General features: G+C 37.5%; 1 protein-coding gene across 1 annotated transcript in view; it reads right to left on the bottom strand.

The window, feature by feature from the left end:
• The window catches only part of LOC129258918 (titin-like), a 292780-nt gene that overhangs the window by 97329 nt on the left and 170877 nt on the right, over positions 1-24574 (bottom strand). The window contains exons 81-107 of the mRNA XM_064097713.1: positions 22686-22949; positions 21947-22222; positions 20516-20776; positions 19456-19725; positions 16852-17121; positions 15885-16178; positions 15328-15624; positions 13303-13605; positions 12625-12927; positions 12077-12379; positions 11490-11789; positions 10984-11286; positions 10458-10760; positions 9857-10156; positions 9395-9697; positions 8869-9171; positions 8272-8571; positions 6836-7138; positions 6311-6613; positions 5783-6082; positions 5231-5533; positions 4529-4834; positions 3921-4223; positions 3384-3686; positions 2750-3049; positions 2003-2590; positions 1117-1416 (exon numbers count right to left, since the gene is read on the bottom strand). Of these exons, the coding sequence (XP_063953783.1) occupies positions 1117-1416; positions 2003-2590; positions 2750-3049; positions 3384-3686; positions 3921-4223; positions 4529-4834; positions 5231-5533; positions 5783-6082; positions 6311-6613; positions 6836-7138; positions 8272-8571; positions 8869-9171; positions 9395-9697; positions 9857-10156; positions 10458-10760; positions 10984-11286; positions 11490-11789; positions 12077-12379; positions 12625-12927; positions 13303-13605; positions 15328-15624; positions 15885-16178; positions 16852-17121; positions 19456-19725; positions 20516-20776; positions 21947-22222; positions 22686-22949 (8262 nt within the window). The remainder of the gene's footprint in view (positions 1-1116; positions 1417-2002; positions 2591-2749; positions 3050-3383; positions 3687-3920; positions 4224-4528; positions 4835-5230; positions 5534-5782; positions 6083-6310; positions 6614-6835; positions 7139-8271; positions 8572-8868; positions 9172-9394; positions 9698-9856; positions 10157-10457; positions 10761-10983; positions 11287-11489; positions 11790-12076; positions 12380-12624; positions 12928-13302; positions 13606-15327; positions 15625-15884; positions 16179-16851; positions 17122-19455; positions 19726-20515; positions 20777-21946; positions 22223-22685; positions 22950-24574) is intronic.

Here is a 24574-nt window from a genome sequence, read left to right on the forward strand (position 1 = left end):
TGGGGTATGGTGGGAGAGAGAATAATGAACAAAGCATGCAAAGAGCATTCACTTTCACTTCTTGAATCATGCATCCTTGAATAAGAGATGGGAATGCATGGTAAGGTCATTTTATCAAATTCAAATAGGATAGTGTCAATGATATGTGCAGACAGAATTATTCATATTTACAAAGATGATTATTAGGTATTGAATTCGAAATGACAAAGTTTATTTACTTTGTGGATGCAAATGTACGAGTTAAATAGATAGTTTCCCATATTTTGTTTCTTAATATTCAGAATTGTCTTTTGATAAGACCAATTCACAGAGCTCATGATATAGTGAAAATATCATTTTATCTCGTTTGGGTATTTTGATGATGTGTCACAATTCATAGCAATGACACTACCCTAAATCAATCTTGTAAGAATACTAAATAGGCTAAAAGCCAATCAACATACTTAAAACATGAAGTAAATTCAAGTCATTCAATAACATACAAAACTTACAATTTATTTTACCAGGCCACACATGGATGTCTAAATATTTAAGAGCAAGACAGTTTTAATTTTCTTACATTAACTATTAAATATCTACTTTGAAAAACTTAATGTGTGGCCCAGTGAGATATGTGCTTTTAAAAAAGAAAAAAAAATGCTTAATCAGCTTTTAAAAAAGATAAAAATTCTTAATCATAAATCATCTAATGCTTCAAATAAATGTATCTGGATGCTTTAAAAAGGTACTATGGTATTGATGTTTTGGGTTTCAAAACAAGACATCAAAAATATTCATGCACCTTCATGAATGAAAACATGCTTAAAAACCGAGAGGGGATCATAGCTCATCTATTCAACATCCGACATCCATTAAATGAGACCCTGATTGGGTGTAATACTTTTTCTACATACTATAACTATGATAAATGAAAATTATGAGAAAAAATGATGTAGGATATCTTAGATTAAATTATTAATAAATCCAGCATTCTGGCACAAAGCTTGAATAAATACATTCAAAGGTCTGATAAATATTGTACTACTGAATAGTAGAGTAGGATCAAGCAATGAACTTTAAATGGGTAAAGATAAACTTTGGGTAAAATAACATAAAAAGGAGCATTCTTTTACTCACCAAACTGGTGTTTGGCGATGAACTTGCATTCATGACTTGGTTTACTTGGGCCAGCCTTGTTCTCTGCGATGACACGGTACACATACTCATTGTTCTCCTGGAGGTTGGTCACACTGAAGGAGGTATCTGGGAGAAGGTCCTTGTTGACTTTAGTCCAGCGAGAGCTGAACTTGTCCTTGGTCTCCAGGGTGTAGCCTAGTATAGGCCTGCCTCCATCAGAGTCAGGTGGTAACCAAGACAGTGTGGCAGATGTTGGAGTGATGTCAGATGCAGCAAGGGAGTAAGGAGGCTCTGGTTCATCTGCATAAAGGGCAGGAAGAATACGTTTAGGGGTTGATATGGTAATAATAAAAACAATGCCTATGGAAGGTGAAATAAAACATTTAATGTACGTATGAATGATTGCAACAATTCTTTTTGCATTTCGCAATGGGTGATTTCACAGGAACAATGTAATTTTGTCACCAACACCTATTAGTTTTTATCTTATATTCCCTTTTCTAGTGTCTAGCTATTTTGGTCTAATCATTTCCTTATTCCATGCATGATATTGTGGTACTTAGAAATGATAAAAGAAAAATTACACAGTGAGTCATTCTTCAAGAACAAGCATGTCTTATGATATCAAACATACACTATACTGATACGGACTATCAAGGCATGATTCCATTCTGTATATCTTCTTTTTTTCATCCGCAGATTCGGGTATTGAAGAATTGCTTTGATTGCTTTCATAATAAATATGAAATGAGGTGATCATTTTCCAATGTAGGAAAGCCTATTTGTATTTTGAAACGAAATATCAGGTGTTACTTCTTATAAATCTTCATTCTAAAATAGTTTTAGAGTCTGAAACAAAATCTGTCTGAAATAATTTTGAACCTACCAAATGGAGCCTTGGCCGTAAATCTTGATGATGGGCTGCTGGGTTCGCCAGCACCAACTTTGTTTTCAGCAATGACTCTGAACTCATACTGGTTCTTTTCTGTAAGATCATTGACTTTCAAGGTAGTATCCTTCACCGGGCTCTTGTTGACCCTCACCCAGCGATCTCTTCCTTTCTCCCTTCGCTCTATGGTGTAACCCGTGATTGTGCTACCTCCATCAGATGAGGGCGCTGTCCACGTCACCGAGGCTGATGTCTTGTCAATGTCACTGATCTCGGGTGCTTCAGGAGCACTTGGTGGCTTGGCAGCTAATGTTGCTACCTGACTTGGTTTTCCAGTGCCGGCTTTGTTGACAGCGCTGACCCTGAATTCCACGTTCTCACCATCTGGCAGTCCTTTCACCGTGAAAGACGTCTCGGTCTCAGATTCGGTCACAGGAGACCAACGTGGAGACATCTTTTCCTTCTTTTCCAAGACATAGCCGGTGATCTCAGATCCTCCATCTGATTTGGGAGGGGACCACTTGATGGTAGCAGAAATGGGAGACTCTCTGGTGACATTGTGTATAGTTGGTGCTTGAGGTGGTTCTATATAGAAATAGAGAGATACTTGTACAGAATTATATTATATAAATTATGCTTGAAATTATAAATTAACGTCATTTGTATAGACAGTTAACAATTGTACTAGAAGAGCAGAAACACACACTTTCAGCAACAGAACGTCTAATAAAGCTTCAAACTTACCAAATGGATATTTGGCTGTAACCTGAAGTTCTGGGCTTGGTTTACTTTGTCCAGCCTTATTCTCTGCAATCACTCGGAACTGATACTCCTCTTTCTCTTTAAGATTTGGGATGACTACAGTGGTTTCTGAAATCAATTCTCTGATGGCCTTTGTCCAACGGGAGCTGAACTTATCCTTCATCTCCACAGTGTAGCCTGTGATAGGGCTTCCACCATCAGAAGCCGGAGGTGTCCAGGTTAAGGTTACAGAGGTTGGAGATAAGTCAGAGGGTGTTGGTTTACCTGGTGCATCAGGAACATCTGTTAAAATAAATTTTGAAATAATAATAATAACAATGCTAATATTTATTACAACTGTGTAAATAGTTTGGGCCATTCTGAGAAAACGCAGTTCACATGTAAAAACAATTATGATAAGAATAAAAATATAATTTATGATACTGCTAAAAACAATAAAAGTATATATAGGTTTTATTAGCCGCAGACCACACCATGGTTAGCATTGTTTGTCATAGAGGTAAATAGGTCACCAGAACACATTATTCACACAAAGAAAAAGTCCCTTCTTCACGTAATAGGCAATATGAAATATTTTTACTTGATTAAATTTATATAATACTTCATGATTCTTTACCATATGGAGGCTTGGCCACAAATGGTTTACAGGCATCACTGGGACTCCCAGGCCCAGCTGGATTGACAGCAATCACTCTGAACTGATATTCATTCCCTTCCTTTAGGTCTTTGAGAGTGATTGTGACAGTATCTCCTTGCGTCTGGCCAGCCTTGGTCCAACGGGAAGAGAAGCGGTCCTTCCGCTCAATGATGTACTCTGTGATTTCCGCACCACCATTGCTGGAAGGAGGTGCCCATTCTAGATGAACTGATGTCTCGGTAATGTCAGATGGAACAGGTGTACTAGGTGCTCCAGGAACATCTGGATATTAAAAAAAAATGAAAAAGGTTTGTTAACAGACTTCCAATCCTAAATTTGATTGGGGAAGTGTTAGACCCACTGGAAAGTTCACAATAACCTTTTGCCACTGATATCATAGAATATAATTTTAATTTATTGTTAGCTATTGATCTTTGGTTAAAAAATACCTGAATATCAGAATATATTATTTAATATAAAAAGAGTGTTAAGAAGACAGATGTTTCTATATCTCACCAAATGGTAGTTTGGACTTGATTGTCTCAGAAGGCAGACTTGGTGGTCCTACACCAGCTATGTTCACAGCACTGACACGGAAATCATAGATGGCATCTTCTGTCAGTCCTGTAACAGTGAAGCTGGTCTCAGGAACAGGTTCCTTGTTGACATTAGCCCACTTATCGCGAGATTTATCCCTCTTTTCAATGATGTAGCCTGTAACCTCGGAACCACCGTCATCATCAGGAGGTAACCAAGTGAGATGGACAGAGGTTCGATCCACATTGGTTGGTGTAGGAGGAGGAGGAGGGCCAGGCTCATCTGAAACAAACAATCAATCATAAAAGATAATTAACAATCGACAATCAATTTAAGAAAAAAAGTTAAACATTTACCTCCATTGATTATCATTTGTTACAGGTGCTTAAGATAACATAAGTTTTGAGAATTATTTACAGAATAATGTGCAAGAATTCAAAAGCACAAATGAAAGACTCATAATATAAAGATTAAGATATATACATACATGTACATTAATAATAATTGCAGTTGATCTAGAAGAATTACAATAATACCATATCACTGAATACCACATCTATTGGTGAAAACATGAACAAAATGCATACCATAAGGTGGCTTAGCCTTCTTTGGTTGGGTAGCTGGACTTGATTCGCCAACACCTGCGGCGTTTTCAGCACTGACCCTAAACATGTAGTTTTTACCCTCTGTGAGGTCATTGAGAGTGAGTGTTAGTTCAGTGACAAGGTCTTCTTTGTGGGCCTTGGTCCAACGTTTACGATCGGCATCGCATTTCTCCACAATGTAGCCCAGGATTTCAGCACCGCCATCATCTGTAGGTGGTGTCCATGTTAGGGTCATGCGGGTCTTGTCAACATCACTGATGTCTGGAATGCCTGGTGGTCCTGGTACATCTACAAAGGATATAATAAAATTGAAAATTAAGTACGATTAAATAGAAAATTGGAAGGACAAAGAGAAGGAATGATTAACAAATACTTTAATTGTGTTTTGACTATACACTGTGTATTTATTGTCTTTACAACTTTAAAGTCAACTGGCTTCACATGAAAAAGTCAAAGTTTATTTTCCTATTTTGCATTAAATATGCTGCTGTATGTATCACGTAAATATTGAATGATCACCTAATTTGAGAAAATACTAATGAAACATAATACTCAGTAGCTTTTGATTTATAATTTAATCTGGGGGAGAGAACAAACAATACATATTAACAAGTACATATTGAAAAAGAATATGTACAAACACGCAAAATGTAACACAGGAAAACAATCCATCATTATACTTACCATAAGGTGGTTTGGCCCTGCGCTGGTCAGATGGCTCACTGGGTTTACCAATGCCAGCTTTGTTTTCAGCCGAAACCCTGAATTGGTAGTCGTTGCCTTCCTTGAGGTCAATGATCGTGTACACCACCTCCTCGATCGATGTCTCCTTGACCTTTGTCCATCTTGAAGACACGCGATCTCTCTTCTCCACCACATAGCCTGTGACTGGGGAACCACCATCATTTTCAGGTGGTGTCCAGGTTATTGTCATTGATGTGCTGTCCACTTCCAGTATGTTTGGCTTTCCAGGAGGACCAGGAACGTCTAGAATGTTTTAGAGGAAATTATGAACCAAATAAGATATTAACTTATAGTGGTAAATAAAAGTAAGTAAGATTATAATTTGGAACTTAATTCATATTAGGAGAAGCAGCTTTATTGACTTTATTGCTTTAAGTAAAATTGTTCCTAGATCAAGGCATAGGACTAAAATTCCTAGGATATTCACATAATCATTATAATCACATATATTTTTAAATTTTGTTTATGTGAAAAGACTATGTAGTTACTTACCATATGGTGCTTTTGCAATTTTGGAATCTGATGGTTGGCTGAAGGGACCAGTGCCAGCAAGGTTAACAGCTGCAACACGGAACTCATATTCCTTCTTCTCGATCAGACTCTTGATAGTAACTTTAGTCTCAGTAGTGGTTGTCTTCAAGGACTGTGTCCATTTGCCATTGTTTTCCATCTTCTGGATGATGTATCCCGTGATTGGGCTTCCACCATCTGAATCAGGCACAGTCCAGGTGAGTTCCATCTGTGTTTTATCTGCTGATGTCACTTCTGGCTTTCCTGGAGCTGAAGGAGCATCTGATTGGATATTATAAAAACATAGTGATTAATAATGCTGATTATAATTTTCTTTTGAGCTTTTCAGGATTAGTGATGGAATAATTCAAGTAAAAAAAAATGCATGTAGCAACATAGATATAAACAATTGTTATTGGTATGTAAGTGTATTGATTATAACTGAGCTGAAAAAAAAACAGATTCTATTTTTTTTTACATTCAAATTGTAAAAGTAAGTCTAATATTTACCAAATGGCAACTTGGCTTTTTGTAGATTGGAGGGCTCACTTGCAGGTCCAGGACCTGCTAAGTTCTCAGCAATGATTCTGAACTGATATTCAGAATCCTCAGTCAGGCCAGTTACTGTGAGTGTTGTCTCAGTAACTGTCTCCTTTGTGACACGGACCCATCGAGATGAAGTCTTCTCTTTGCGTTCTACAATGTATCCAGTAATTGGGCTACCACCATCTGATTCAGGAGGGGTCCAAGTGATTGTCATCTTGGTGATGTTGTACGCAGTGACCTGTGGTTTACCTGGGGCTCCAGGGGCATCTGAGAATAAGAAATGTGATTACAGGAAATATTCATAAAAATCTAGACATAATGTGATGCAATGACAAATCTTTTGAAAATCTTACAGTCATTTTGCTAATGCTTGATTTCATTTTGGGGTTGCTTTTCCCCAATAAACCACCTTAAAAAGGTATTTGAATTTACTTCTGTGCTTGATGCTCCAAAGAAATCTATTAAATTCTACTTCATGGTTACACTTACCGAATGGCAACTTGGCTTTCACAGTGTCTGATGGTGGACTTGGTTGACCAACTCCTGCTGCATTCTCAGCTGACACTCTGAACTGGTACTCGTTACCTTCATGCAGGTCAGATATGGTCAGTGTCAGTTCAGTCACTAGATCTTTATTACACTTCACCCAGCGACCTCGGGCTGCCTCACATCTCTCAACGATGTAGCCCATGACAGGAGAACCGCCATCATTTTCTGGAGGTGTCCAGGTAACTGTGATTGTTGTCTTGTTGATGTTTTCAGTAGTAGGTTTAGAAGGTGGGCCAGGTACATCTGTATGAAAAGAAAGTTAGAAGATGGGTTCATTAATTTTTTCCAAACAAATGAGCAAATACATTTAAGTCACCATATGAACTTTTTGTATAAGTATGAAATGCTTCAATAACTGAATGTATAATTTTCAGGCTCATAGAATGAACAAGTGGAATGCCTCTGGCCGTCTCACCTGCATCACGCGATTCAATATAGCAGCAGTGCTGATTTTGAAAACTACTATAACTCGCACAAGATGTTCAGTGATACTTGGTTACTCTTATTTCCACGTTTTATGAACTAGACCAATACACTTATAGAGATATGATGGCAATTCAACAAATACCCCCAACGTGGCCAAAGTTCTTTGACCTTACATGACCTTTGACCTTGATCATGTGACCTGAAACTCGCACAGGATGTTCAGTGATACTTGATTACTCTTATGTCCAAGTTTTATGAACTAGACCAACACACTTTCAAATTTATGGCTGTAATTCAACATATACCCCAATTTGGCCAAAGTTCATTGACCCTAAATGACCTTTGACCTTGATCATGTGACCTGAAACTTGCACAGGATGTTCAGTAATACTTGATTACTATTATGTCCAAGTTTCATGAATCAGATCCATAAACTTTCAAAGTTATGATGGTAATTCAACAGATACCCCCAATTCGGCCAAAGTTCATTGACCCTAAATGACCTTTGACCTTGGTCATGTGACGTTAAACTCATGCAGGATGTTCAGTGATACTTGATTAACCTTATGTATAAGTTTCATGAACTAGGTCCATATATTTTCTAAGTTATGATGACATTTCAAAAACTTAACCTTAGGTTAAGATTTTGATGTTGATTCCCCCAACATGGTCTAAGTTCATTGACCCTAAATGACCTTTGACCTTGGTCATGTGACATGAAACTCAGGCAGGATGTTCAGTAATACTTGATTAACCTTATGGCCAAGTTTCATGAACTAGGTCCATACACTTTCTAAGTTATGCTGTCATTTCAAAAACTTAACCTCAGGTTAAGATTTGGTGTTGACGCCGCCGCCGCCGCCGCCGCCGCCGCCGTCGCCGCCGCCGTCGGAAAAGCGGCGCCTATAGTCTCACTCTGCTATGCAGGTGAGACAAAAACCTGTTCTCACCATATGGTGCTTTGGCCATTTTGTTGTCTGAGGGTTCACTGAATGGACCAGTTCCTGCCAGGTTGATGGCTGCTACCCTGAATTGGTATTCTTTCTTCTCAATCAAGCTTGTGACAGTTGTTGTTGTCTCAGTAACAACCGTTTTTAGGGCCTTTGTCCATTTTCCAGTCTTCTCCTTCTTCTCGATGGTATAACCAGTGATAGGGCTGCCACCATCTGATTCTGGTAAAGTCCAGGTTAGTTCCATCTCCGTCTTGTCAAAAGAAGTGATGTCTGGTTTTCCAGGTGCAGAGGGAACATCTACAAGTGGATTGCAAATCATAACATGAAATAATCCATGAAATTTAGAATCATTAAAGTACTGGATGAGATCAGTGCTATTGGATTTTACAAAAAGCTGAAAACATTATCATGTTCAACAACTCATTTTAGGCTTTAATCATCATTAAGATAAAAGACAAGGTGATGAATTGCGAATCATATAGAAACTATTCAATTCTACATTTAGTGATCTCCATTAATGTTGAAATACAATATGGGACTATCAATGGTAGATTGATATCACATTCCCTTTACACCTAAAATAAGAGGACTCACCAAATGGCAACTTGGCCTTCTGTAGATCAGATGGTTCACTAGCAGGTCCGGGACCTGCTAAGTTCTCAGCAATGATTCTGAACTGGTATTCAGAACCCTCAGTCAGACCAGTTACTGTGAGTGTTGTCTCAGTAACTGTTTCCTTTGTGACACGGACCCATCGAGATGAAGTCTTCTCTTTGCGTTCTACAGTGTATCCTGTAATTGGACTACCACCATCTGATTCAGGAGGAGTCCAAGTGATTGTCATCTTGGTGATGTTGTACTCAGTGACCTGTGGTTTACCTGGGGCTCCAGGGGCATCTGAGAATAAGAAATGTGATTACAGGAAATATTCATAAAAATCTAGACATAATGTGATGCAATGACAAATCTTTTGAATATCTTACAGTCATTTTGCTAATGCTTAATTTCATTTTGGGGCTGCTTTTCCCCAATAAACAACAACAAAAAAGGTATTTGAATTTACTTCTGTGCTTGATGCTCCAAACACATCTATGCAATTCTACTTCATGGTCACACTTACCGAATGGCAACTTGGCTTTCACAGTGTCTGATGGTGGACTTGGTTGACCAACTCCTGCTGCATTCTCAGCTGACACTCTGAACTGATATTCGTTACCTTCGTGCAGGTCAGATATGGTCAGTGTCAGTTCAGTCACTAGATCTTTATTACACTTCACCCAGCGACCTCGGGCTGCCTCACATCTCTCAACGATGTAGCCCTTGATGGGAGAGCCGCCATCGTTTTCTGGAGGTGTCCAGGTAACTGTAATTGTTGTCTTGTTGATGTTTTCAGTAGTAGGTTTAGAAGGTGGGCCAGGTACATCTGTATGAAAAAAAAGTTAGAAGATGGGTTCATTAATGTTTTCCAAACAAATGTGCAAATACATTTAAGTCACCATATGAACTTTTTGTATAAGTATGAAATGCTTCAATAACTGAATGTATAATTTTCAGGCTCATAGAAGGAAAAACCTGTTCTCACCATATGGTGCTTTGGCCATTTTGTTGTCTGAGGGTTCACTGAATGGACCAGTTCCTGCCAGGTTGATGGCTGCTACCCTGAATTGGTATTCTTTCTTCTCAATCAAGCTTGTGACAGTTGTTGTTGTCTCAGTAACAACCGCTTTGATGGCCTTTGTCCATTTTCCAGTCTTCTCCTTCTTCTCGATGGTATAACCAGTGATAGGGCTGCCACCATCTGATTCTGGTAAAGTCCAGGTTAGTTCCATCTCCGTCTTGTCAAAAGAAGTGATGTCTGGTTTTCCAGGTGCAGAGGGAACATCTACAAGTGGATTGCAAATCATAACATGAAATAATCCATGAAATTTAGAATCATTAAAGTACTGGATGAGATCAGTGCAATTGGATTTTTACAAAAAGCTGAAAACATTATTATCATGTTCAACAACTCATTTTAGGTTTTAATCATCATTAAGATAAAAGACAAGGTGATGAATTGCGAATCATATAGAAACTATTCAATTCTACATTTAGTGATCTCCATTAATGTTGAAATACAATATGGGACTATCAATGGTAGATTGATATCACATTCCCTTTACACCTAAAATAAGAGGACTCACCAAATGGCAACTTGGCCTTCTGTAGATCAGATGGTTCACTAGCAGGTCCGGGACCTGCTAAGTTCTCAGCAATGATTCTGAACTGGTATTCAGAACCCTCAGTCAGACCAGTTACTGTGAGTGTTGTCTCAGTAACTGTTTCCTTTGTGACACGGACCCATCGAGATGAAGTCTTCTCTTTGCGTTCTACAGTGTATCCTGTAATTGGACTACCACCATCTGATTCAGGAGGAGTCCAAGTGATTGTCATCTTGGTGATGTTGTACTCAGTGACCTGTGGTTTATCTGGGGCTCCAGGGGCATCTGAGAATAAGAAATGTGATTACAGGAAATATTCATAAAAATCTAGACATAATGTGATGCAATGACAAATCTTTTGAATATCTTACAGTCATTTTGCTAATGCTTAATTTCATTTTGGGGCTGCTTTTCCCCAATAAACAACAACAAAAAAGGTATTTGAATTTACTTCTGTGCTTGATGCTCCAAACACATCTATGCAATTCTACTTCATGGTCACACTTACCGAATGGCAACTTGGCCTTCACAGTGTCTGATGGTGGACTTGGTTGACCAACTCCTGCTGCATTCTCAGCTGACACTCTGAACTGATATTCGTTACCTTCGTGCAGGTCAGATATGGTCAGTGTCAGTTCAGTCACTAGATCTTTATTACACTTCACCCAGCGACCTCGGGCTGCCTCACACTTCTCAACAATGTAGCCCATGACAGGAGAACCGCCATCGTTTTCTGGAGGTGTCCAGGTAACTGTAATTGTTGTCTTGTTGATGTTTTCAGTAGTAGGTTTAGAAGGTGGGCCAGGTACATCTGTATAGAAAAAAGGAAAATTACATATTTTCTCAAATTTTATGAAATAAATATGGACATATGTTCATTATTGTTTTTGTGTGAGCGTCAGTCAGAATATGGGAATATGACACCCAGGTCGACCAAGGGAAATATCGAAAAATAAATGAATTAAACCAAAAAATGTTGTATCCCATCAATGTGGATGCAAGAACCAAACTCACCATAAGGTGCCTTGGCCATTTTGTTGTCCGAGGGTTCACTGAAAGGACCAGTTCCAGCAAGATTAATGGCTGCAACCCTAAATTGGTATTCCTTCTTCTCACTCAAGTTTGTCACAGTAGTTGTTGTCTCAGTAACCACGGTTTTGATAGCCTTTGTCCACTTTCCAGTCTTCTCCTTCTTTTCGATGGTATAACCAGTGATTGGACTGCCACCATCAGATTCTGGTACAGTCCAGGTTAGTTCCATCTCTGTCTTATCAACAGAAGTGATGTCTGGCTTTCCAGGTGCAGAGGGAACATCTGGAGATGAGGATGTTTAGAAGTTATAATCATTCAATAAATGGGAACCAATATTGAGAAAAAAAATACAAAAATTGGAACAAAAATATTAAGTACATTTGCCTTAAAGGCTTTCACAAAAAATATTGATTAGCATCAAGTTAATCAGAAGGTAAATGATGCAATAAGGATATGCACTGATTGTTTTCTATCCTTTCTAGATTAAGAGCAATGTTAAAAAAGGAATGAGCGACGGTATAGCATGAAATCACATGATTTCCAAAATCTGCAACAGAACTAAGACTCACCAAATGGCAGCTTGGCCTTCTGCAGATCGGATGGCTCACTAGCAGGTCCGGGACCTGCTAAGTTCTCAGCAATGATTCTGAACTGGTACTCGGAACCCTCAGTCAAACCAGTTACTGTGAGCGTCGTCTCAGTAACTGTCTCCTTTGTGACACGGACCCATCGAGATGAAGTCTTCTCTTTGCGTTCTACAATGTATCCAGTAATTGGGCTACCACCATCTGATTCAGGAGGAGTCCAAGTGATTGTCATCTTGGTGATGTTGTACTCAGTGACCTGTGGCTTACCTGGGGCTCCAGGGGCATCTATAAATGGACCAGAATAATGATCTTTACATAATTCTGTTTGTTGAAGCATAGTACAAAGCTTAGATTAAAACACTTTGAATGAATGCATTCTAGTGATGCTTCTTGTGTGTCACAGTGGAGTGAAATTCTGTTTTCATGCTTGCAATTAAAAAACGATTATGATATCCATACTCATTATTGATTTATTTATTTTACCAGGAACTTGAAGAATAATGATTTTGATTTACTGTTTTCATACTTACCAAATGGTAGCTTCGCTGTGAAGGTATCAGAAACAGGGCTTGGTTTTCCAACTCCTGCAGCATTCTCTGCAGACACCCTGAACTGATATTGTCCACCATCTGTCAGATCAGAGACAGTGAAGGTAAGTTCAGTGACTTTATCACTGTTACATTTGACCCAGCGACCCCTGGAGACATCACAACGCTCAATGATATACCCAGTGACGGGCGAGCCACCGTCATCCCCTGGAGGGGTCCAGGATACTGTGATGGTAGTTTTGTTGATGTTCTCACAGGATGGTTTTTCAGGAGCTCCTGGCACATCTACAGGATTAAGACACAGAGGATGCAAAGGAGGTAATGACCAACAATAGGTATATCAGAACTGTATGGTTCTGTAATTCAACCATTCATATGTTGTGATCTTACATTGATTGTCAAACCTCACTTAAAATATATAAATAATTATACCCAAAATATTTATGATTCAAAATTATATCAACATTATAGGTGAGCTTGTATATTCATATTTGCAAGACTATGTATTTGTTCAAATGCTTTAGTGATTCATCAAGTCACTATCAGAGGAATACATTTCTAGTAAACTCTACAAGAACACTTATTTTCATGAAGAATAATCAGCTTTAATCTATCAAGTAGCAGGGCTCTTGGGCTATTATTACTGTTCTTTTGTCTTACCATAAGGAGCCTTAGCCTTGGTAGGTGTTGATGGCTCACTTGGCTTGCTTGTACCAGCCTTGTTAATGGCATACACTCTAAACTCATAGCTGGTTCCTTCAATCAAGTCCTTGGCACGGAAGGTCAGTTCAGTGACAGGTTCTTTAGTGATCTTCACCCATCGTGTCTTATCTGCTTCTTTCCTTTCAATGATGTAGCCAGTGATCTCGCTGCCACCGTTGAAGTCAGGTGGGGTCCATGTTATTGTCATCTCTGTATGAATGACATCTGATGTCTCTGGTTTGCCTGGAGCATGTGGTACGTCTGAATGAAAAAAAAAAAAAGGAATCGTTGATTTTTCAACCCTATCTTAACTGGGCTATTTCGGACCGGTATATACTGGGGGGGTCAATTTGACCCCCCCCCCCTCAGATCTCGACCGCTGATTGCACGATTAACGCAAAAATTTGCACACGCGTAGAGCCGGATGTAAACTACAAGACTGTATAAAAAATTTTTTTAAATATTAATTGTTTATATTTTTTATTAATTAATTTTGCAAATAAGCGTATGAAATTTGCCCTAAATTTGGGTTTTTGTGTATGTTTTTGCCTTTAACTCAATTTATATAGCTAGAAGAAAGCTAATTTTTGGTGGGAGTATCAATTATTACATTTCTAACAAATATCTTCAAAAAAACTTGCAAAAATATGATTAACCTCTTATGTATTTTATTGTTTTTTAATTCTTATGTATTTCTTTGTTTTTTCAAACCTTTATTTTTTATTGTTTTTTCCGATGAACTTTGTCAGGGACCCTTTTGCGATCATAAATAGCATAAAATAAATCCATTAAAACCACCATCTCCCAAAGTTTCTAAAACCTGGGGGAAAGATCATTTGTTCACTCATCCTCCAAGTTATGGAATAGCCTCCCTAAAAACGTTAAACAGTGCTTGACCTCTGAAACTTTCAAACAATACCTTAAAACATTTCTCTTCTATTCTTCTTACTTTCCTTTATAATTTCCTAAAAAGTGCCTTGAGCACTATACAGAGTGGATTTGGTGCAATATAAGTCTAATTATTACTATCATTATTATCTCCTGTGGTTTTCACACAGTGAAAACAAAAGAAAAAAAATGTGAGAAAGAGGGAGGAAATGAGGAACTAGAAAATAAAAGTATAAAGAGGGAGGACTGGGGCAAGGAACTCTAAAATCCCCTTATCTTTCTATCAAAATATCCTGGCATCACCCCTGATGTCAGGTAAATATCTTTAACGATAATAATGACAATATGTATTCTTGATATATGCAATGTAAATAGTGTTGATTTTATTGTTTTTTTAATTCTTATGTATTTCTTTGTTTTTTCAAACCTTTATTTTTTATTGTTTTTTCCGATGAACTTTGTCAGGGACCCTTTTGCGATCATAAATAGCATAAAATAAATCCATTAAAACCAACAAAAGTGAAAATAATGATACATTTATGATTTTTGGTTGAGAAACACAATTTGCATTGACTTTGTACACGGAATCACGTTTTTGAGCAATTTCGGGTCTGACATGCACTTACAAAATGTTGCGTAATTTCGGAACCACGTACCCGGGCGTCGCAAATTTGGTCTAAAAAGATGCGCAAGACTTGAAAGTAAAAAGTCAGTGAGCGGTGCGGTAAAAAAATTTGGCGCGACGGCGTAGTGAGGAATTTGTTGAGGGGGGGGGGGGTCAAATTGACCCCCCCAGTTTAATAAGGGTTACGTGATGAAAATGATAAGCTACATATACATGTATGTATCCATACATTAATTGCATGTCCCAATGTATCAATTTGTCAATGAAATGTCATTTTTCTTAAGTGTTTTTTTATTGATAAATGGTATTAATATGCCAAATGATACATAGCAACCTGGTGAAAGATGTTAAGTTAATTTTTACTTTTAGATTACTATTTCACTTCCAAAAAACCTTTCCTTTTCATGATTGATATCATCACCTTCACTTATCCAATGAAAGGTTATCCATTTGACAGAAACCTGACTTACCAAACTGATACTTAGCAGTAACTGGTTCTGAGGTAGTAATTGGTTCACTGGTTCCCAACTCGTTCCTGGCACTGACACGGAACAGGTACTCATTACCTTCCACAAGCTTAGGAACCCTGCTGGTAAGTTCAGATGTGGAGTCAACCTTGGTCCACGTGTTTCTTTTCATGTCCCGCTTTTCAATGATGAAATCAATGACTGGACTGCCGCCGTCATCCTCTGGTGCAGTCCAAACCAGCGTTACAGATTCAGGCGTGGTCTCTGTTATGGACAGGTTGGTTGGTGGTTGTGGTTTATCTAGTAAGTTCGGAAATAAATTAACATTGTGTTAAGCAATATAGAAATTGAAAAAAGGATACAATGTGAATTTATTAGGAATATTTTTATAATGAAACATTTTTAAAAACCACCCTTGGCTTTCAATGCACATCAATGTGTTTTCTTTGTAATCAAGTCAATTATTTGACATTTTCTCATCTAGTCTGACAGATTTTCATCATTTTTTGATAAATAGTTAAGATATCAATAACATATCAATAAAATAAATGAAATCTTACCAAGGACTATAATGGCAATGATTGCAGTATCTGTTCCTAAGTCATTGGCTGCAGTCAGTGTGTAGGTTCCAAGATCTGACCTCTCTGTCTTGTCAATGGTCAGTCTGATCGAAGCCTTGGGTCCTTTTCCTGCTTCGATCTTGAATCTCTTGGTGGATTCGATTGGTGTCTCGCCCTTTGACCATGTTGTCACAGCAGCAGGTGAACCAGTGACTGTTGCTTCGATAGCGATCTTTGTGCCAGCCTTGACGCTAATATTTGTCAGTTTAGGATCCACATTGATCTTTGGAGGAGCTGTAAAAGGTGGCATTAGAAAGAAGAAAAAAAGAATGAAAAATGTTTTAATGCATGTATGTTTGAGGGCAGAGGTGAAACTGGTATGTCACATATCTAAAACGTCCACGTTTCAAATAAGAGAAGCATCAAATTCGTAGGTTAACATTGAAAAATACATATACGTCAGGCAGGGGGCGGGAGGGGGTGTTGGCCACCATCTCCCAAAGTTTCTAAAACCTGGGGGAAAGATCAATTGTTCACTCATCCTCCAAGTTATGGAATAGCCTCCCTAAAAACGTTAAACAGTGCTTGACCTCTGAAACTTTCAAACAATACCTTAAAACATTTCTCTTCTATTCTTCTTACTTTCCTTTATAATTTCCTAAAAAGTGCCTTGAGCACTATACAGAGTGGATTTGGTGCAATATAAGTCTAATTATTACTATTATTATTATCTCCTGCGGTTTTCACACAGTGAAAACAAAAGAAAAAAAATGTGAGAAAGAGGGAGGAAATGAGGAACTAGAAAATAAAAGTATAAAGAGGGAGGACTGGGGAAAGGAACTCTAAAATCCCCTTATCTTTCTATCAAAATATCCTGGCATCACCCCTGATGTCAGGTAAATATCTTTAACGATAATAATGACAATATGTATTCTTGATATATGCAATGTAAATAGTGTTGACTTACCTGATACTTTCAGGTTGCAATCACACTTCTGATCTCCAGCATTGAAGCTGTAGACTGCATCGTCATCAAAGTCAACCTTTTTGATGATCAGTTTATGCTTCTTGCCATCTTTGACGATCTTGACATTGTCACCTGGCATGATCTTCTTGCCATCTTTGAGCCAGAACACATCCTCTGTGTCCTTGGAAAGTTCAACTTCAAAGGTGATTTCATCACCAGGGATGGCAGATTGCTCCGTCGGTAGAGGCGCGAGGAACTCGACTGGTTTCTCTGTAAACGGCGATTTGGATAGTAAATGGTTAAACATTTCTGCCAATTGAAAAGTTTAACTGTCACAAACTCAATAACGGGCCATTCAAAGATGACCCTACAAACATATCAGAGGTTGATATAAAAAGTTACTGTAACAGTAACTGTTACATTATATCTCAAAGATAAATTAATAATAACACACAGACCAGTTTTCCACAGGAATACTTTCAATCTGGTTTCAGAGAAATCATGGTCAACCTGGTCAAAACCTGATGCAAATTAGGATTGTACACTGTTATCCATCACAGGGGTGATAAGAATGAACATAAAAATCAGGATTGCTGGAAGAGGGTGTATTAAAGGGAACATATGAACCCTCCTTCCAGAATAGGACTTACATACACACCTGATGTGTTTCATAAAGCTTTTTGTTAACTTCCCATGATTGGTTTATACGACTGGAATATTAAGTACCAAAATGTATTTAATTCTTAATTTTTTGTAAAGAAAGTAAGGAAATTCATTATTGTAGCCAATAAAACCCTTTGTACCCACAATGTATTATGATTAAAAAATGACAAGGAACCCCACCTAGATTGAAGATTGTTCGTAAAGAGATGCATAATTCTACAAACAGCTTTATTAAACAAGTTATAGAGCTTTATTAAACAAGTTCTAGAGCTTTATTAATAACCCATAGGTAGCGTGTTCTTTGTAAATGGAATGCAATATTTGATTTATGTTGGATGTTAAAAAAAATATATTCAGCTATCTTTCATCGCATAGTATCCATGCTTGATGTAAATATGACATTTCATGGTCTGCAACCGTGGCAATAGTGGCAAAAACACCCAACAAAAATAACACAAAACACATAAAACTATCTACTGGTCTAAAGCAAAATAAAATAACTAGCATATAGGAAGCAGCTAATATGATAAACTACACACAATTGTAAACTTTACATTGTATATTAAACTGTTGTGTACAGGATGAGTATGACAGTTGATAGCAATGTACAGATGAGAGGACAATAAATAATATTTACAAACACAACAAGCCAGCTGAAGTCTTCTCTTCTGTTGCATTATAGCATAAAAGGTTTCTCCTCCATTTTTCGGTCGAGGTAATTTTTTTCTGTACCTGCAATATATAAGTATACATGTATGCATGTATACATATATAAGTATACATGCACAAACAATAGCAATGGGGCAAGAAGTGCTGTCTCAGGAAGCAGGTCGACTACTGATTTCTTGAGTTAGAGAAAAATACAGTCCGTTATTTTTCTGGGATTCACTTAAATCAAAAGATATTTTTTTGTAATTCTACAAAGCGCAGAAGCATCTTCATCTATGCTAAGCATTATTACATGCGGCCACTCTCCATTTCCTGTGTACCTTCCACGAAAAGTTCAGCTATGGTTTCGTGTTCTCCAATACGGCAAGTAAACTCTCCTGCATCTTCCACCGACACATCCTTCACAATCAAGGAATGCCGTCGGCCTTTGCGCTTTATGGAAAACTTGGATTCATCTTCAACAATCTTTTTGCCCTTGTGCAACCAAGCAACATCTGCGGTCTCCACGTCGGTCTCGCATTCAAAGACTATTTCGCTGGATCCTTCTTCAATCTTAACGTCTTTGAGGGTATGGGATATGGTGGGTATGTGCTCTATCAAGGCGAGGGGTGAGATGAGCAAAATGCAAGTGGAAGTGATGATTGGGAGATAATCATATCAAATAGAAATGTTTGGTTGTGCAGTGGGTATTGGAGGTGTGTAATAATAATAATTAACAGCTGGGGGAAAACTTGTATATTTTATAGGAAAACATAAAATAAGGAATAAATCAATTTGGGGTATTAAGTATTAAGGATTCACTCCAAATTCTATAATGTTTGTAACTATGAATACATCTCATGAGTTATAATTTTCTTTTATAAGAGTTTTGGGTCCGTTGAACAAAGAAACAAAAAGAATGAGTTTCAAAACATACTACTATATGAAAATCAGTAATAAAGAGACTCATCAATATACTTTATAAAAAAAGACATAATAACATTAAAGCAGTGTGATATTGATATTAAATTCTTATTCTTTTTTCTGCTTTTAAGTGCATCATTTATTCTATTTGCGAACAATCAACATAGAACAGACCCAATGATAATGAAAGGAAATAATAATGAGATGAGATATTGGGCAATGATTTTCTCACCATCATGGTGTGCATAATAACCCTTTGGGAAATGTGAATTTCAAAGAGTGAACGAATGTGCAATGGAGAGAGATTGTGGACAGTCAGGTCAGGGAGTACAGGCATAAAGAAGAGAAGCAATTAAAATTAGTACTTACCAGTTACAGTGAGGGAAGCTAATGATGTTTTATCCTTTGTCTTGCACGTGAATTCTGCATTGTCAGATACATCGGTTGATTTGATCTTAAGACCGCGTTTCTTTCCACTGACAACAAACTCATACTTCTCGTCATCTGGTTTGATCTCCTCACCGTTCTTCAGCCAGGTGACCTCTGCATTCTCATCTGAGATCTCACAGGTGAAGACAGCAGACTCATCCTCGACGGCTTGGAAGGGTTGTATTTCAGACAGGAACTCGATGGGGGCAGCTAAATTATAATGGATTTGTAATGAGGATAATGATGATGATGATATTAATACAGAGTGGCTATTCACAAAATTCTAGGTGAACGTAACAGATCAAGAAAGAAACAAGAAAAGTGCAAGAGGGGGTGTAACGTTCACAGCTACAAACATAAAACAAAATAGAGTCACATGTACAGTATGTAAGAATGTTGTAAGTTATTGTAGCCATCATTTAAAATAACTGATATTAAATGGATATAAAAGGTTGAATATATTATTTAGACTGTTAAATTAATGCATTTAAAGTTTTTGAAAATTGAAACTCATTATAGGTATTACTTCCTTTAAATTACAAACAAATATTATAGAAATTGTGAAAACATATATCTTACAAATATGATATTAGTATTTCAGAATTACTACATAGTGTAGTATGCAGTCGAGTCGATTCCACAAGGCTGATAGATAATGTATTCAATGGATATGCTCTAACATGGTCTAAAATCAATTGGTCCAATTCACTCATTAAAAAAACTGATGTGGTCTGATACATTTTGTACACAACAAATTTTTCTAATTTCTTACTTTGATTTTAATTACACCAAATAGTAATTAGATCAACTGACCAATTAAATAAAGTGATCCTTAGACTAGCTAGCAATTAACAAACCAAGTGTCAGTGAGAAATGAAATATGGAGCATACAGATTTTATCTCGGTAAGAAAGACAGTCTTGTCTGGAAATTATACAAGGTTTTGAATCAAGCGAGCACAAACCTTAAATACTATTACACATCAATGTGTTGTAACTTACGCTCGACAGCAAGCACAGCCACTGTTGATTCGTCTCCCACTACGCAAGTATACTCTCCCTCGTCCTCCGGTATTGTCTCGAAGATGGTCAAACGGCGCTTCTTCCCCTTGGATTCCATGAGGTACTTTGGCATCTTGGTGATCTCTTTGCCATTCTTCATCCATTTCACAGGAGCCTTCTCATTGTCCACCTCACATTCCAGGACCACAGTGGTCTCAAGGGGTGTGGTGGTGTCCTCCAAGGGTTTGATGATAGATGGTACTGTGATAATACAAATCAATGCAATTCACAATAATGTCAATGATACTGCAACAAACACTTTTGCAAGGCTGTATGTCACACATATCCAATAAACACACCCCTGCAAAAAATATGTAAAATGCTCACTATACACCTCAACGATACCCTTTGTAACTGAGGAATACCCCATTTCCAATACTACTTCATGCTCTTTGATTTTACTCAAGTCTATTCATTTGTGCACCTTATTCCATTGAGAGCAAATCAGAAAGCTGATTCATACAAATGTCTGTATTTTGAAATTTTTATCACCAACAAACACTTATCTATGTCCATATATGTATATATATATATATATATATATTTGGCAACTCTTGTATTAAATATGTTGTGAAAGAAATAAATGAAGAGAACAATGGAAGGCATAGCTAAAATAAAGGTTCCCCAGAGCTATCTGCCTTTTGTAAATATTGGTGATGCCGAAAAATTCCCGCATAGACAATTTTCGGCATTTTTCCAAAGGGCATATAGCTCTGGGGAACCTTGATTTAAGCTCAGCCTTCCCATTGTTCTCTTCGTTATTTCTTTCACAACATATATGTATATATATATATACAAACAAGTAGAAATTAGTGTAACTTCGTGCACTACAGATCTGTTTTGTGGGAACAGCAAGGACAATGCTCCAACTATTCAGGTACAAAGTGAAGTGATTTAGTGTAGGTTATACAAGATCATTTATGGGAAGTTTATGAAAGATTGTGACTAAAGAGGCATGACCTGTACACAATGGAGAGGTTTATATATATATATATATATATACAGCCAGAATAGAGGAAATTTTGGTTTACTTGTTCATTTGATAAGTTCTTGAATAGACACGAATTCATATAATTCTTATTTTAAAGATGTAAAATGAATAAAGACAGATTTACCCAATTAAGTTTTATTAACAAAGTATTTTATAATCAATCAGTGATTGTATTAGTAAAGCGCTTCTGATTTCAATTATTTGTCCACTTTTGAAACTAAGATGACACACATCAATGAAAACCATAAAGAACAGAAAGAAATGAATACTCCTCATTTTATGTATAGAATAATGTAATCTGTTTCAATTGCCAATGACTATATTTTTAATTGAGATAAAAAAAAGATGAGAGTTTTGATACATATACCCAGTTGTTTTACCTTTGACATTGACATTGGCTGCAGTTTGGTTGTCTCCAACCTTGCATGTGAACTCAGCGTTATCATCCTTGACAACATCATGAATAATGAGACGTCTCTTGCGTCCATCACTGACCACCTCATACTTCTTACTGGCCAGCTCCTCGGGTGTTATGGGCTGACCGTCCTTAAGCCAGGTGGCCTCGGTTTTCGGGTGGGAGACCTCACACTCTAGCACGGCAGTCTCGGCAAATTCAGGAGCTATGACTTCCGCTAGAGGCTTCATTATCTCAGAAGCTAAAACATCAAGAAAAAACAGTAATCATTCAATATGACAGAAACCTTTAGAGCAATGTGTGGACATGATTCATCTCTTATGAATACAGAGTTCATAGTTAAAGGACGACACAACAATACACACATTGCTTAATTTCAAGCTATAGTCATTCACTTATTTGAGCTGAATTTAACTTCACAATATTGAGCTAATGATTACTTTAGGTGGAATATACAGGAAAACGTGCTTCAGACTTCCCTAGTTTTCATTCTGAAGTCATCTACTTCTTTACAAATACACAAATATTTTCAGATTGTCTGCTTACTACTTTCCCATTTTCATTTCGTATTTCTAACAATAGTACAAATCCCAAATACCAATGTATGTGTTTATTTCAAGGCACGATTTTCAAGGTTTGTTAAAGAACTATGAAACAAAATATATCACAGAAAGACTGTTGAGATAGAAACATGTTCTCATTACCTTTAACGTCAAGTGTAGCTGAGGACTCTTTGTCACCCACCACACAGCGGAAGTTCCCTGCATCTTCTGGACGAACATCATGGAGAACCAACTTCCTCTTCTTTCCATCATCAATGACCTCTACCTTTGGTCCCATTGTGACAGGCGTGTCATCCTTATACCACTGGCAAGGAACAAGCTCGTTGGAAAGCTCACATTCAAGGACAATAGTTTCATCATACTCGGCGGCAGATGTGTTATTGAGTGGTTTGACAAACTCGGCAGCTGTGGTATGTAGTTGGCACATTGGAAGCGGGGCAAATTTTGGTTAGAGATTTTTGGTTAGTGAAATGGAATAAACTTTATATTTAATTTGATACTGACATAACTTATTTCTGGTAATTATCATATTCTCAGATATTTGGTGCCCCATTGCTTCCTTGATCTACCATAGTGGATAAAATGGATGACCAGGTAGCATGATGAAGTATATCTAAGACATTGCACTACATGGATAGTGGGAACAATTGAATGATTTCTATCTGTAGACATCGCTCTATATGGATATGAATAAATGCAATTAATAAATCATTCTTGCTTTTCATATAAGGAATGAAAAATTCCAATTAATGATATGGGATGAAAAATAAAGCAAACAAATATAAGGACTAACCAGAGACAGCCAAACTCAGCAAGCAATGATTATAGGTTTTTTATTTACATAAAGGAAGGGCGTGGATAATAAAGAACTACTGAAATAAATAAAACAATCCCTTTTTGTCTTGAATTACTTCGAGAATAACTCTAAGCATAATAATCACGATGATGATCGTGTTGCATGCACATAGTGGAGGTGCCGTGACCGAGTGGCTATACATGTAAAGTCCGAGGTTCGACCCCCAGCACCTATGCCCGTGAGCAAGGCATTTAATCTCCATTGCTCTTTTATCCTGCTTTCAAATAAATGGAAATGCTATGTGCGTTATTGGTAACGTGGTGTGCACTTGTAAAAAAAAAAGAATGGGATATACAATATATATATTTCTAACAACTCCTTTCTATATGGAGGGACTAGCATGGTATCCATGTCTACCAACCCCTTTTAAAATGGAGGGACTAGCACAGATATCAATTTCTAACAACCCCTTTCAAAATGGAGAGACTAGCACGGATATCCATATCTATCAACCCCTTTCAAAATGGAGAGACTAGCATGGGTGTCCATTTCTAACATCCCCTTTCAAAATGGAGAGACTAGCATGGGTGTCCATTTCTAACAACCCCATTCAAAATGGAGAGACTAGCATGGATATCCATTTCTAAAAACCCCATTCAAAATGGAGAGACTAGCATGGGTATCCATTTCTAAAAACCCCTTTAAAAAATGAAGAGTCAAGCATGGGTATCAATTTTTAACAACCCCTTTCAAAATGGAGAGAGTAGTATGGATATTAATTGCTAATAACTCCTTCTAAATTGGAGAGACTAGCATGGGTGTCCATTTCGAACAACCCCATTCAAAATGGAGAGACTAGCATGGATATCCATTTCTAAAAACCCCTTTCGAAATGAAGATACTAGCATGGATATCCATTTCTACCAACCCCTTTCAAAATGGAGAGTCTAGCATGGGTATCAATTTCTACCAACCCCTTCCAAAATGGAGAGACTAGCATGTATATCCATTTCTACCAACCCCTTTCAAAATGGAGAGTCTAGCACGGGTATCAATTTCTAACTTCCCCTTTCAAAATGGAGAGACTAGCATGGATATCGATTTCTAAAAAACCCATTCAAAATGGAGAGACTAGCATGGGTATCAATTTCTAAACCCTTTTCAAAATGGAGAGTCTAGCATGGGTATCAATTTCTAACAACCCCTTTCAAAATGGAGAGACTAGCATGGATAT

The sequence above is a fragment of the Lytechinus pictus genome, chromosome 1 (genome assembly GCF_037042905.1).
Source record: "Lytechinus pictus isolate F3 Inbred chromosome 1, Lp3.0, whole genome shotgun sequence".
In the NCBI taxonomy this organism is placed as follows: Eukaryota; Metazoa; Echinodermata; class Echinoidea; order Temnopleuroida; family Toxopneustidae; genus Lytechinus; species Lytechinus pictus.